Raw genomic sequence first — 12,619 nt, forward strand, 5'->3', positions numbered from 1 at the left:
ATAGCTAAAGATGAGCACAAAGACAAGAAGGAAATGAGATAACAGAAAACAGCCAGGACAAAAATCACAGAGTTCATCTTTCCCGACTGTACGGAACTACAGTGTGGTGGGTAAGGGTGTTGGCCAAGTTAGCAGCAGATGAATCACAAAAGCTGCAGGATCTCCCAGGCGGTGTCCAGACACCTCGAACATATACATATAACCCCGCAGTCAAGTCCACTCATACAGATTAGGAGCGTATGCCCATGGATGAACTGAGCGAGTAGAAGCATAGAGAGGGAGAAAGTGAGAGACAGAGAAAGGGTGGGCCATGTCTTTAGTGCAGCAGGAAGAAGAGATTGCATCATCATGTTGCTCTATTAAAGCGGGCAACGTGCTCCGACTGCTGAGTGGCACACAGTGAGTCAGCGAGACCAACCGGTGGGAACACACTCACACACACATATTCACGCACACAAAATACACACAAACACACACAGCACACGCATGCAAACACATTAACACACGCAGGCACACACCCACACTGTACTTATTAGCATTTCAAACTGCACCTTAACAACATCTTAATGAAAGAGTAGAACCTGTTCTTTTTGTAAACCGATCTATGTCCTGCTTTAGAGTTTCATGGGGTCTGTGGGTTTAAAATGGATGAATCCTTACAGCAAAGCTATGTAATAAACCATGGGTAGACTTAAAGATATCAACTGTAGTTTTTCAAGATAAAATATCCCACTCAACATATGAATTGATCATAATTCTTTAATAATACATTTGATAAACAGGTTAGTGCCAATTCTTTTACCAGATACTCACAAAAGACAATGTGACAACACAAGACTTAGAAATCCAGCATGAAACGCAATCATTCATCTGATTCCACTCATATATTACTTATATTTCATCACAGTAAAAAATATGACTTTTGTATAGTGATGACAAATCCCCAATGTATTCCCTGTCTTTCTAAGTAAATAACTAATTATCAAAAACTAGTTGGCATTATGTAAGAAAATACTTCACACTAACAGACCTTGTTTCTTCGTCATATTGATATAATATATAAAAGTATGTTCATACAAATCAAAATAAGATTTCAAAGGTTTATTCTTGTGTACCCCAAATATTTTTCAGTTGGAGATTCATGCAAACCAACTTACCATAATACCAGCCAGTCACAGTAACTGTAAGCTTCTCTTCCAAAACTGGAACTAGATTTTAAAAGACACAAAACTATCATAGACATGGTGGAACTAACTGAGCTCAAGGCTGAATATACAGTCTCTCCAGCCATCCATCCATCCATAGTATAATTCTTTTGATTTTCTTCTTTCTTTCACTGACACCCTCATGAATTTGCCTCACACTGTTTTCTAGGCTCTGTCTCATTCTACCCATCCTCAGGAGTTCTGCCCTACTGCTCCTGATATAAGCCTTTCTGCCACAGTGGGAAATGAGATTACTGGGATCCATATAGCCATAGACCACATTACATAATGCAGTCAGAAGGAAAAAGTGATTTTGTGTGCGTGTGTGCGTGCATGCTTATACATTATCATTGCCCCCTCTCATTCATGGTAAAAATTCTTCTGCACATACACACAGGCACGCATAGATGCAAAAAACACAACTTTTGTGAAGCAAACTTGACATCTACGTGACTTCTGTGTTGTGTGAGGTCTCCTGCTTCAAAAATATAAAGACATAATCTAATGATTCCTAATATATACAACTAAGGTATGTGGTAATAGTAGTAGTAGTAATAATAATAATAATAATACACAACGAGTTTGTTAGGCTGAGATTTTCATTTGCGGCTGCAGCAGCATCAGCTGTATACTCCAGGCTAAACAATATTGTCCTGCAAATAACAGTCTGGCATTCAGATTGTTATTTGAATATGAACGCTTTAGTACTGGCAGCAAAACAGATTTTTCAAAGCAAGATGATCACCTACCATGACAGTGGTATATGTTTACTGTCAGACGATCCTTATTGATAAAGTACATTACAATAAACAACACCCTATATGCAACACTTAAATTATATCAGGCTGACTGAAAAGTATAAACTACAAAGATACATCAAGTGCTCCATATTGTTGATTAAGGACACAAAACAGTTAGTTATCAGTATGTCGATTTAATGTGTGCTTATTGTGTTCAAGGGTGTGGCTTTGTGCCCAGTGTGTTTGAGTGTGTATGTGTGTACCCAGCGATCCGGTCCTGTGAAGGTTCAGGAAGGCTCTGTCTCTTTCCAGCCCCCCGCCTGGCTCTCTGCGCAGGGCGGTGCGGCCCAGATGACCAGCATATTGGCGCAGGAAGGAGGGAGCACTATGGGAAGCAGGAGGGTGCACATTGCACACCACCATGGGCTCTGAGACACAAAATATCGACGGGCGGCCAGGGAGCAGGGCAGGAACGAAGCCAGAACACAGCCGGAGAGAGAACGAGGCGAAGCAAAAACACATAAGGGGCAGGAGGTTGACACAGAAGAGATAGCAGAAGGATAAAAAGCAGGGGAAGGAAGAAGAAGAAAAGGGGGAAAAAAAGGTATTAGAGTTGAGGAATATTTGATGAGCAGGAGCAGTAAAACAGTACAAGAATTGTCAGAGGGGAAGGCAGAAAAAGAGGAAGAAGTTCACACACAGGAGAGTAGAACATACAAGAACACCACGATAGATAAAATAAAGTGATTGTTTTAAGAGGATGAAAGAGTTGGAGCTCACAGGAGCAGAAGAAAGTGAGTGAGGCATGCACAGAGGAAGATGTGTTGGTAAAAGACCAGAACACAGAGTGGAATCTAAAAAAATCTTTTTTTTTTTAAAGTTTTTTTAAAGGCAACAGAAAACAGAGCCGGAGTGGTGAGGATATATAGATATTCAGCTCATTTCTGCTGGTCAAATTTCTACCTCAAACAGGTGTGAAACATTTGCATGCAGTTCGTATTTCTTCAAAATAGTATCACTGAACCAGTTCCATGCAATTTTGGGTTGAAGGCCACATGTCTCATTTCTTATCATTCAAATATTCCCGTTTCTACTTGGCAAATTGAAATTTCATGAGCAGGAAGCCTTGATTACCGTGGAAGAGCAGATCTAAAGTCAGAACCAGGCTTAACATTGTTTCTTATATAGCACTAAAAATGTGACAATTAATCTTTACTACTCTTTTGCACAGTCTGGCTAATATAAAAATGTATATATAATGAGTGAGGCTGAGGTGGTTGGGAAGAAGGGAGCATACTGCAAGGGCAGGAGAAGATGGTAATGTGGAGCAGTTGTTAAAGTTTAATGCGCCCCATCCTTTACATCACTTCCACCATCCCACTCCCTCCCTAACCTGCTGCTCGTGTTCTCTCAAAATGCAAAATGAACTGACACAGCTCAAGCTGCTAAAGACAAAAGGGAGGGATGTAAAAATAGAAGGGAAAAAAGGGGGGGGGGGGGGGGTGAGGTGTCAGTGAGAGAAATTAATCAGGTAGATTTATGGATGTCGCTGTCCCGGAGCTGACTTAACATCAACAATGAGCAAGCATCATGGCTGCTTGTGTGTGTAGTGTGTGTGTGCACAGTGGACAACGCTTGTTTTGGGGGGGTTTTTTGTTGTTGGTGTTTTTCCTCCCTTTCTTTTTCTATGACAAAAAGCAAAAGTGACAGCCACTGTTTCGTGGCTCTAATCTAGTGATGATTTTCTAGTGATGAAAAAAAAAAAAAAAGAGACGTAAACAAAGACCACACAGAAACACACAGTGTCTGGCTGTGAGCAGCAATCCTCCAAGATGCCCAGCAGATGGCATCCAGAATTTTCTGACAATGACATTGCTTTTCACACTTCCTTCCAGGATCTAGGACATGCTAGCATTTTGCTCATGTGAACACGGAAAACAGTGTGTATGAATTCATCGAGCTTGCTCTGCATTGTGAACACTGCACTGCGAGTAAGAGAAAAGAGTGACAATGTCATGAAGCTGATGGTGTGGAGAAAGAAGAGGATTGGTTCCAGCTCAGGTGAACATTTGTGAGTCAGTTTTGAGTTTGTGAGTATACAAGCCTTCAGGACAATACCATATGTAACATAAACATGAACACATCCTCTGGAGCCCGATCACAATTTACTCCGTGTCAGATCACTTGTACACTATCTGATTTTACATGTTTCAAACACCTGAACTGCAAGAAAACTGTTTATTTGTTGCGTGATGTATCCTACACACTAACAGGTGCAGGAGTGAAGAGACAATCGGTTTTATTGACTTTGACTGTAAATTGTCATAATGTTCTGGAAGCAGTTGTGGCCTAGAGGCTGGAGAAGTGGATTTGGAATGGGATGTTGGAATCCAACAGTGGCCATCACTGCGGGCACTTGAGCGAGACCCTTGACCCCCGTCAGCTGCCCGGAACACCACCAACATTTTCAAAACACTATACTTGTTAATGCTTCCCAATGTACTTAAAAAGCCTCAAATAATGACATGAGGTCTTGAACTACTGGAGAAAATGAGGAAGTGTTCTTTTTAATAACTGTTCCCATGTGCAGAGGACGGTAGCCATAACACATGCTGGAGCCGAACTAATCGCTGTGTGTAGCTTCCACGGAGGCTGTGGAGGTGATGCCGGTACACCTCATCAAAATGACAACACGTAGTACCTTGGTGCCATTTCAAAAAGTAGTTTGCTTCTTCTGTTATTAACCGAGTATATCACACATGCGGTACATGCTATATATGGTGTGCTCTTTTAAGTTGTTCTGTTCGAAAGAAAAAGTGATGAACTCTGCCAAGATGCACGAGAATACACGTGTGAGTGCACGTCTTCACGTCTCACCATTGTCCCTGGCTGTGGATGGCTCATCCAAGGCCATCTGTTCCGCGAGTTCGGATAGAGAGTCGTCGACGGGCCGAGCGCTGCGTAGAGACATGGACAGCCTCCGCTTGATTATCTTCATCCTGTCCATCCTCTCAGCCGCACCACCGGGGCCCACGGGCCTAAAAGGAGCACAACACTTATCATCAGATGCACCAACTGCAACTCCAACATCACAATCACTGTCACAGTTATCATTACAAACCATTACCGGCCACACCAGCACGTTAATCTTCATCGTACAGTCAAACTACTGCAGTGCAGCCTCGGCGCATTCTCTACAGTTCTTTGAGTTCCAAGTGATTGTATTTGTTCACGCAGCGTGTGTTCTCATTGTTATGTACCCCAAGTGCAAACATTGCAGGAAAAAAAAAACACAAAGAGAGAGAGAGAGAGAGAGAGAGAGAGAGAGAGAGAGAGAGAGAGAGAGACAAACAAACAAATGTGGAAAATGGCTGACTGTGCAGCTCCCTTGAGGTTTCAGACAAGAGCAGCTGAGCAGCTTTCCCAGATGAGCTCAGATTGACACATATTTCACTGGTTATTCTATCAACTGTTCATAATATACAAAACTACAGCCTACTGTTGCCCTATTAAAAAAAATGGTGGGAAAAAAACTACCATATGATCCAAGCATTAAGTCTATTCTCTATCATGTGGCGCTGTTTCTCGCACAGCCTATTCTGGCTGGGTCTGCATGTGATAACTCAACACCTCTGTTGTTGGAGTGTTAGTTTAAAATGCTGCACAGTATGCAGCTGCAAGTTGGAGAAACACACCATCTTCAAAATAAATGAGAGGAAAGAACATATAGGGTTTGTTTTTTTTCCAAGTAAAGTGCTCTGTATATTCACTGGTGACTCAATGATGTGTTCTTGCACTTGTATACCTCTTTGCTTCAGGAAGCTTTCAAAGTCATATATTGTTTAAAGTGCCCCTGAGCAGACATCTAATATCTGGTTTATAAGTGTAGTCACAGGATGTGTGGGATTGCATGCGTGTATTTTGGTGTGTGGAATTCCCTTTCTTTGTCATGTTCCTCTACACTCTGCTTTATTGGCCTGGAGGTGGACGCAGCTCAGGCAGAGTATTTCTGTCTTCTATTACTGCTCCTTCTATCTGTCCGATAAGGGCACGGGAGCTGAACTGCACAGGCACTGACACACACATTGCACCCACTGCCTTTCTCTTTGTGTCCAACCTCGGAGGCTTCAACAAAAGCCATTCATCCTTTCAGGCTCTCAGTCTTTCAGGCCTATTAGAGACATCCAGCGCTCCAAGGGAATTCAACTTGGGACAACTGGGCTTTTTTTTTTTTTTTTTTTTCCCACAAGAAGATGTACTCAGGAGCAAATCTATCGCCAACAACATGGCTTGTGCCAGTTTACATGAACTTTACTGGATATGCTTTCTACCTGCACTGGGTGAATTTCTCTCTGAGAAAAAAAAACACAAGTTTAAGAGGGGGACAAAAGAGCACAAGTGAAAGCAGCTCACATTTATTTCATATTTCTATTACATGGATTATCAGTATGGTACAAAGCCCCATCCCCCCTCATTTGCATACATTCCCAGACATAAATCCCGCTTGGACAGGGAGATTGGGTTTTCCTAATTTAACCTTGACACAATCATCCGCAAATTTTCTGGAATAAATGATCCGTACTCTGGAAAGGCCAATACATAATGCTTTGGCTATTACATAGATAAACACAGAGCAATGTTATCAACACCACACACTGACAATCGTATGCAGACATGCACAGACACACACAGACACACAATGAGAGGTAATTTCACACTCTTTGTTGTATATGAGATGAATTAGCCTGGAAAGTAATACATCTCTTCACCGAGAGGACAGGAAGGAAACACTTATATATTGGGAGTTTATAAAATACTGTAGCATTTATATCCTTAATAATTTTTTTTAAATCCATAAAAAACCAATACTCTGTAAAAAAAAAATCATAAAATAATCATCATCATCATCAATCATAATAATAATAATATTTTGTTAGCTCATATATACATTTTCATGTGTGATGAATTTTTATTTAAAACATTCCTGTCCATCCCAGTCAGTTTGATTCCCAGCTACTCCTATCCACATGCCGATGTGTCCTCGGACATGACAATGATGCAAAGTTTGAGCTTGATTCCTGCTGCTGAGCACCTTGCATGGTATCTCTTTCACAATCCGTGTCTGTGTGCGCTGTAAATGTGATAAGGTGAATTAGAATACAATTGGAAAGTGTTTTGATCATTTAAAGTGAATGTGTGCAGTGCATGTTAAAAAAAATTTTTTTTAAATAAATACATTGCATGTAGTAGGAAACTTAAACACATGGGTAATGAAGATTATGTTTTTGTTTTCATGCTGGCCCAAAAAGCCTTAGGAAAATCGATATGTTACGAATGTCCAGTGGATACTGGTTCTTGTCGTGCAGATGGACGAGGCCGTGAGAGGAGCTCGGCAGGAGCACAGCAATGAGTGGGACGGGACATGTGGCTTAAGGCTGCAGCATGTGCAGGCCACACTCAGCAGACACCTGGCAAACCATGAATAACTCTGATACATAACTCCCACAACGCAGAGACACACTGCAGATGACAGAGGCTACGCTCACTCTGCTGGACCTTCAAGAAAGAACAAACACCTCTGCTCTTTTATTTGCTCTTGAGAGCGATCCTCTGTGGGAATTCACAAGCATTATTGCTTGGACTGTGTGATAAAACAATCCCAACAGAGAATAGGTCAGTAGGGTAAGTGATACAAAGGGGAGAAGCACCATTCTCTGTCTTTGCAATATGTGCTTTACCTGTGCCTGTCAGCAGTTTGTATGTAGGGCTGCACAATATTTGTTAAACATAAAGAATGCCATAATGCTAGTGGATATTACATTTGTCATATGATATGTAATAAACAAACACTTCATGGTGATGTATTTGTGCTTTGGAATTTGTGCTTTCTCTTTCTCTTCTTGGACCCAGTTCTAATCAGATGCAACTGTGCCATGTTTGTTTTTCTTTTTTTTTTATTGGATGATGTCTGCAGTTTCCACTAGCAGCATTTCAGAAACAGAACTTTTTTTTTTTTTTTACTTTGTTGGTTTGAGTCATTTTTCCTTGATTTTCCTACTTTGGACTTCTGGCCTGTGACGACTGGGTTTGATGTGATGTTGAAATTCGATCGGTTGTCATCACAATCTAGGGCAGTAGGGCCCCATCTGATAGGTCAAATATGTTGACATGTAGAGCAAGAATGCACAGTGCATAGAAACGTGTTATAGTCCAATTATTCTTTTGTAATATGATATAAATGGTGATATTGCAATAAATATTCAATATATTGTGCAGTCCTACTTTTAAGTATGTTCTCACATGTTTGCACATGCATGTGGTTGTGGCACACCTCAAAAGAGGGCTGAGGAATCACACCATCTGATTTATTCCAAGACACATACAATGTTTGGGTTGCTAGGTTACAGGCTGGACAGCAATATTTGAGGTGAAAGGGATGAAGAAGAAAGGAGTGTGAGAGAGAGAGAGGCAAAAAGCTGAGAATTCACAATTCATATCTCCTGATACTCGACCTTTATGCACGCACTCAACTACTGTCACAAACATGCTCGTGTCAGCTATAGAAACTTCAATCCACTTCTTGGGATGTTCCAGAATATTGCATCATTTCATCCTTCACAGCTCAGTTTTGAGAGTCTCAGGCAATTAAAACCCTTTAAAAGGCCATTAGGGGCTTCAGTGACTACCGCCCCCGCCTCATTGTGAGAAAATCATTAGTTCAAATACCAGAATGCTTTCTGTGTAGCGTTTGCACGTTTTCTCAATGCGTGCATGGGTTTCCTCCCACAGTCCAACAACATGCACGTGAAGTTAATTGGTGACCCTACATTGCTCTCCTTGGTGTGAATGTGAGTGCGTGTGGTTGTTTTTCTGTGTGTTTGTCCTGCGACGGACTGGAGACTTGTCCAGAGCGTACCCTGCCCACCCATGGATGGATGGATGGATGGATGGATGTCAATCCTGATCACTCTCGTGTAGTCATATGTAATGCACACATAACAAATACACATGTACAAATTTGTATAATGGTCACATCTTGTTCCAGTCACACTATCTTGCATCCTGTGTCTCCCTTTCATCTCAAACAAGCGAGCATTCTTCTGTAATTTGGTGACATGCAAATCACACGCATGCATGCACGCACATGCTATGTGGCAGAGTGGAACGGCCATCCGATGGCACTCCATCGAGTACACAAGAACTATGGGAAGCATGAGTAATGCACAAATCTGCCCAACTACAGAATCCTACACATGTCGACACACACACACACACAAACAAACAGATAACCCAAGCAACAGTCCAATCTCCTCCTAAGCCCCCAGCTCAGCATCTTTTCCATCACAGTCTAAATCTCCGGAGGAAAACGAAAAGGAGTTCAGAAAGAAGAAGAGTGAATAAAAATTGAATGAATGGACAGAAGCATTGGATTCAAAACAACTCACATACCACATGACAAAAGACAAAAGGTCAGAAATGCCATTTTCAGCCACAAGACAAGGAAGCAAAAAAGTGACTGTATGACTGCTGACAGATCTGGCTCACCGAGATCATGTGAAGCATGGTCATGTTCCTCGTTTCAGCTGTGAGGATTATGGTTGACATCATTATTACAATCTTAGTATTAGTGTGCAATGTACACACATTAGAAATTGTGGTTCAATGCAGTGGCTAATGTTCACTCTTATTACATCTGACATAAGATTTTTATTTTTTTTAATGCAAGTCCAAGCCACAATAACATTGTAATGGCCACACCATTATTCATGGTACACTGTTTATTATTTAAACTGGTATCATTAGTCAAAATGTTGCATGACAATTAATTTATACTCAATGAGGCCAATTCCAGAGTCTTTAAAAATCAAATAAAGTAGACTACAATGAGAATAGTGTCAATGACTTGATTATAAACCACAAAAACATTGCAGACATGGGTCAGTGGGCCACTTTAAAAATCAAATATACAGTATCAAACTAGCTTTGTTCCATGATGAGGATGACACTTGCTGTGTTGCAAAAATGTGAAAAAAATTGATTCATGTCTTTGAAACTAATCCAAAGTTTCTGTTTTTAAACCAGAGGAGTCAAACATATGGTCCAGGTGTCAAATGTGGCCTGCCAGAGGATCCAATCTGGCCCACAGGGTGATTTTGTAGAGCACACAACTAAAAATATCCAATAGACATTTGAATGAAAGAAGCTGTTGATGCTGGTTTATGGAGTAGGGGATTTTGCTGAAAGGTAGCCATGTGATCTTTTTTTAAATTAATTTATTCTTTATTCTTTATTGCTTTTAAAAAACCATCAGCATCAAAACAACAGTCGGGGTCAGGGTGAATATGCTGGAGCATGCATGACGGCTGTAAACTGCTGCAAATAACAGACTGCATTGTTAAAATGCTAAAAGTTGAAATTGTGCTTATTTAGCGTTTAAAAAAAAAGAAGCATATGAAAGTAAATGTAAAGTTTTTCATTTGCACTAAAATAGAGAACAGTTAGAGCATTTAAAGTTTGTTACACTGAGATCTTACTGGAGTGGCGAAAAGGAGTTTGAGACGAATCTACTATCTGGGAAGGTCTTGAGAAGATAATAAAATAAAACATGAGTGTTTTGTCTGAACGGGAGGACACCTCTTGTCAAAGTAGAGAATCATAGAACTGTCGTTATTGTCCATTTTTTTTTCTCCATCAGGGTGCATCACAAGGGCAACGTGAGGGATGCGCATGACTTTCAATCTGGACATCCCACATTGAGACGGATTTAAATAATTCAGCGCTAAATGATACTCCCAGCAGGCTGTTGTTTTCTCTTTTATTTCTTGATTTTGAGCGTTCTGGTGGACGCGTTTTCCCTTGAAATTACACGTTTTCACCCTGTCTGTTGTGCGCACAGATACACCGCTGCCTGCGGGACCGCGTCGCTCCAACTGACGCGTTTACGAGCGAGCGAAAGGTCCGGACACTCTCCCGACAATATCCCGACATGATCCCGACTCGCAAAGCCGACATGACCGCGGAGCTGGGGTGCACACACCAGTGCCAATGAAAAAACAAAAACAAAAATGAAAAGAATAAACCCCGGCGGAGCCGAGTCGGTCGGCTGCGTCGGGGCCTGGCCGGCAGATTCCTCCACCTTCCGGGCCTTTTGCCTTTTCCGCTCGGTTCCTCTCTCCCCGTGTTTTCCTGGCGCGCGCATCCGGCAGGAGGACGAGCAGGCAGGGGGGAAGAAAAGTTGCACAGCAGTCCGACCGGTTCAGAAACTCTGAGGAAATACCACCGAGGCCGTCTCTGAGGCCAGCCCGTGCTATTTCACGCGTGTTTATACGAGTCGCGACGACAGACGAGTGGCAAAACTTTCACCTAATATCCAAGTCGGGGACGTATATTGTGGTTACTCGTGTCGCCATGTATTGGCGTCGTCTGCTGAGACGTGCGTGTCTCTCCACACAATGTGATCTCAGTAAAGTATCAACGTTGATCCCGTGGAGATGCAGATTTGCTCAGAGTAACTTAGTCAACGATCGCATTGAGGAACATATAAAGTCCACCTGCAATGTCAGGTGATAGGACAGCCCTGGTGGCGCATGCAGTCCCAACATGAGTGATCAGGAGGAAGAAAACAAAAAACAAAAAACAAAAACAGGCCGATCACAAATAAACAACACAGCAGAGACACTGACCTGCTGGTTTCTGCTGCAGACTATTGTTCCTGTCGTTAATCCAGGCTGGGATGAATCCACTGCGACAACTTCTTCCAACTACTTTGCTCCACCAGAGAGAGCGAGAGAGAGAGAGTGAGAGCGAGAGAAAGAGAGAGAGAGAGAGAGAGAGAGAACCACCAGATTTGTTGCTCCCCTCCGGAGGATTGCTATCCCAGAGCTGCGCGCTGTGTCGCAGTCTGCCTGCGCCTCACTGTGCGCATTACTGACTCGTACACGTTCATTAGTCGAGTGGAACTTTCGCTCATAAGCAGCAGCGTCCCGTCCGGCGGTGTTCAGCCATATCTGTGTGTGTGGTGGATCCCAAGTGGAGGCAGTGGCGAGATCCGGGAAAACACCGCAAGGGGTGTGTGTGTGTGTGTGTGTGTGTGTGTGTGTGTGTGTGTGTGTGTGTGTGTGTGTGTGTGTGTGTGTGTGTGTGTGTGTGTGTTGGGGGGGGGGGGGGGGGGGGGGGGGTGTCTATACATAAAATGAGAGGTCAAAAGGATTCATTTGTGCTGCACTGTCACCAGGGAAATTAGCTTTCACTCATCTCAGCTTCAATCCACAAATAAATAGGCACCTTGGAGAGAATTCCTGGTGAATAATGCATGGGAATTATGGAGATTCAAACAATGTTATCCTGCCCTGCAAGTTGACATCAGCATGACTGCAAACTATAGTTCCGCCTCTGATGATCTTGAAGTCTCAAAGGTGATAGAATTATTTTGGTAAGAATGCACAAACCGATTAATTAGTACGTTTACTTTAGAAAGTGCAGCTCCAAATATCTCATTTTTGTACGGCTACTGACATATATAAACCTAAAGATAAAGTAAATGTCTGGGTCCTTGTCATTTTTTTTTTAATGTATAAAATGCAAATGTTTACTTTGATGAAGGAACATCGCACCAGTCTTTTTCGTCCCAAATCTCAAATGACACAGCAAACCCAGTTGTTAGAGATGAAGTGT

The 12,619-nt window shown here is 42.1% G+C and overlaps 1 protein-coding gene across 3 annotated transcripts in view; it reads right to left on the minus strand.

The window, feature by feature from the left end:
• Positions 1-11,931, minus strand: part of LOC308130424 (cyclin-dependent kinase 17-like) — a 36,850-nt gene extending 24,919 nt beyond the window's left edge. For 2 of the 3 annotated variants that reach the window (XR_013936633.1, XM_080496802.1), the window contains exons 1-3: positions 11,629-11,931; positions 4,823-4,983; positions 2,209-2,373 (exon numbers count right to left, since the gene is read on the minus strand). Coding sequence is in view for 1 of the 3 variants with exons in the window: in XM_080496802.1 (XP_080352928.1) it covers positions 2,209-2,373; positions 4,823-4,952 (295 nt within the window). In the remaining 2 variants the exon portion in view is untranslated. The remainder of the gene's footprint in view (positions 1-2,208; positions 2,374-4,822; positions 4,984-11,628) is intronic. The other variant, XR_013936632.1, reaches the window with a different exon arrangement.
• Between the last annotated feature and the right edge of the window lie 688 nt (positions 11,932-12,619).

Source organism: Blennius ocellaris (genome assembly GCF_963422515.1).
Source record: "Blennius ocellaris genome assembly, chromosome: 5".
Classification (NCBI taxonomy): Eukaryota; Metazoa; Chordata; class Actinopteri; order Blenniiformes; family Blenniidae; genus Blennius; species Blennius ocellaris.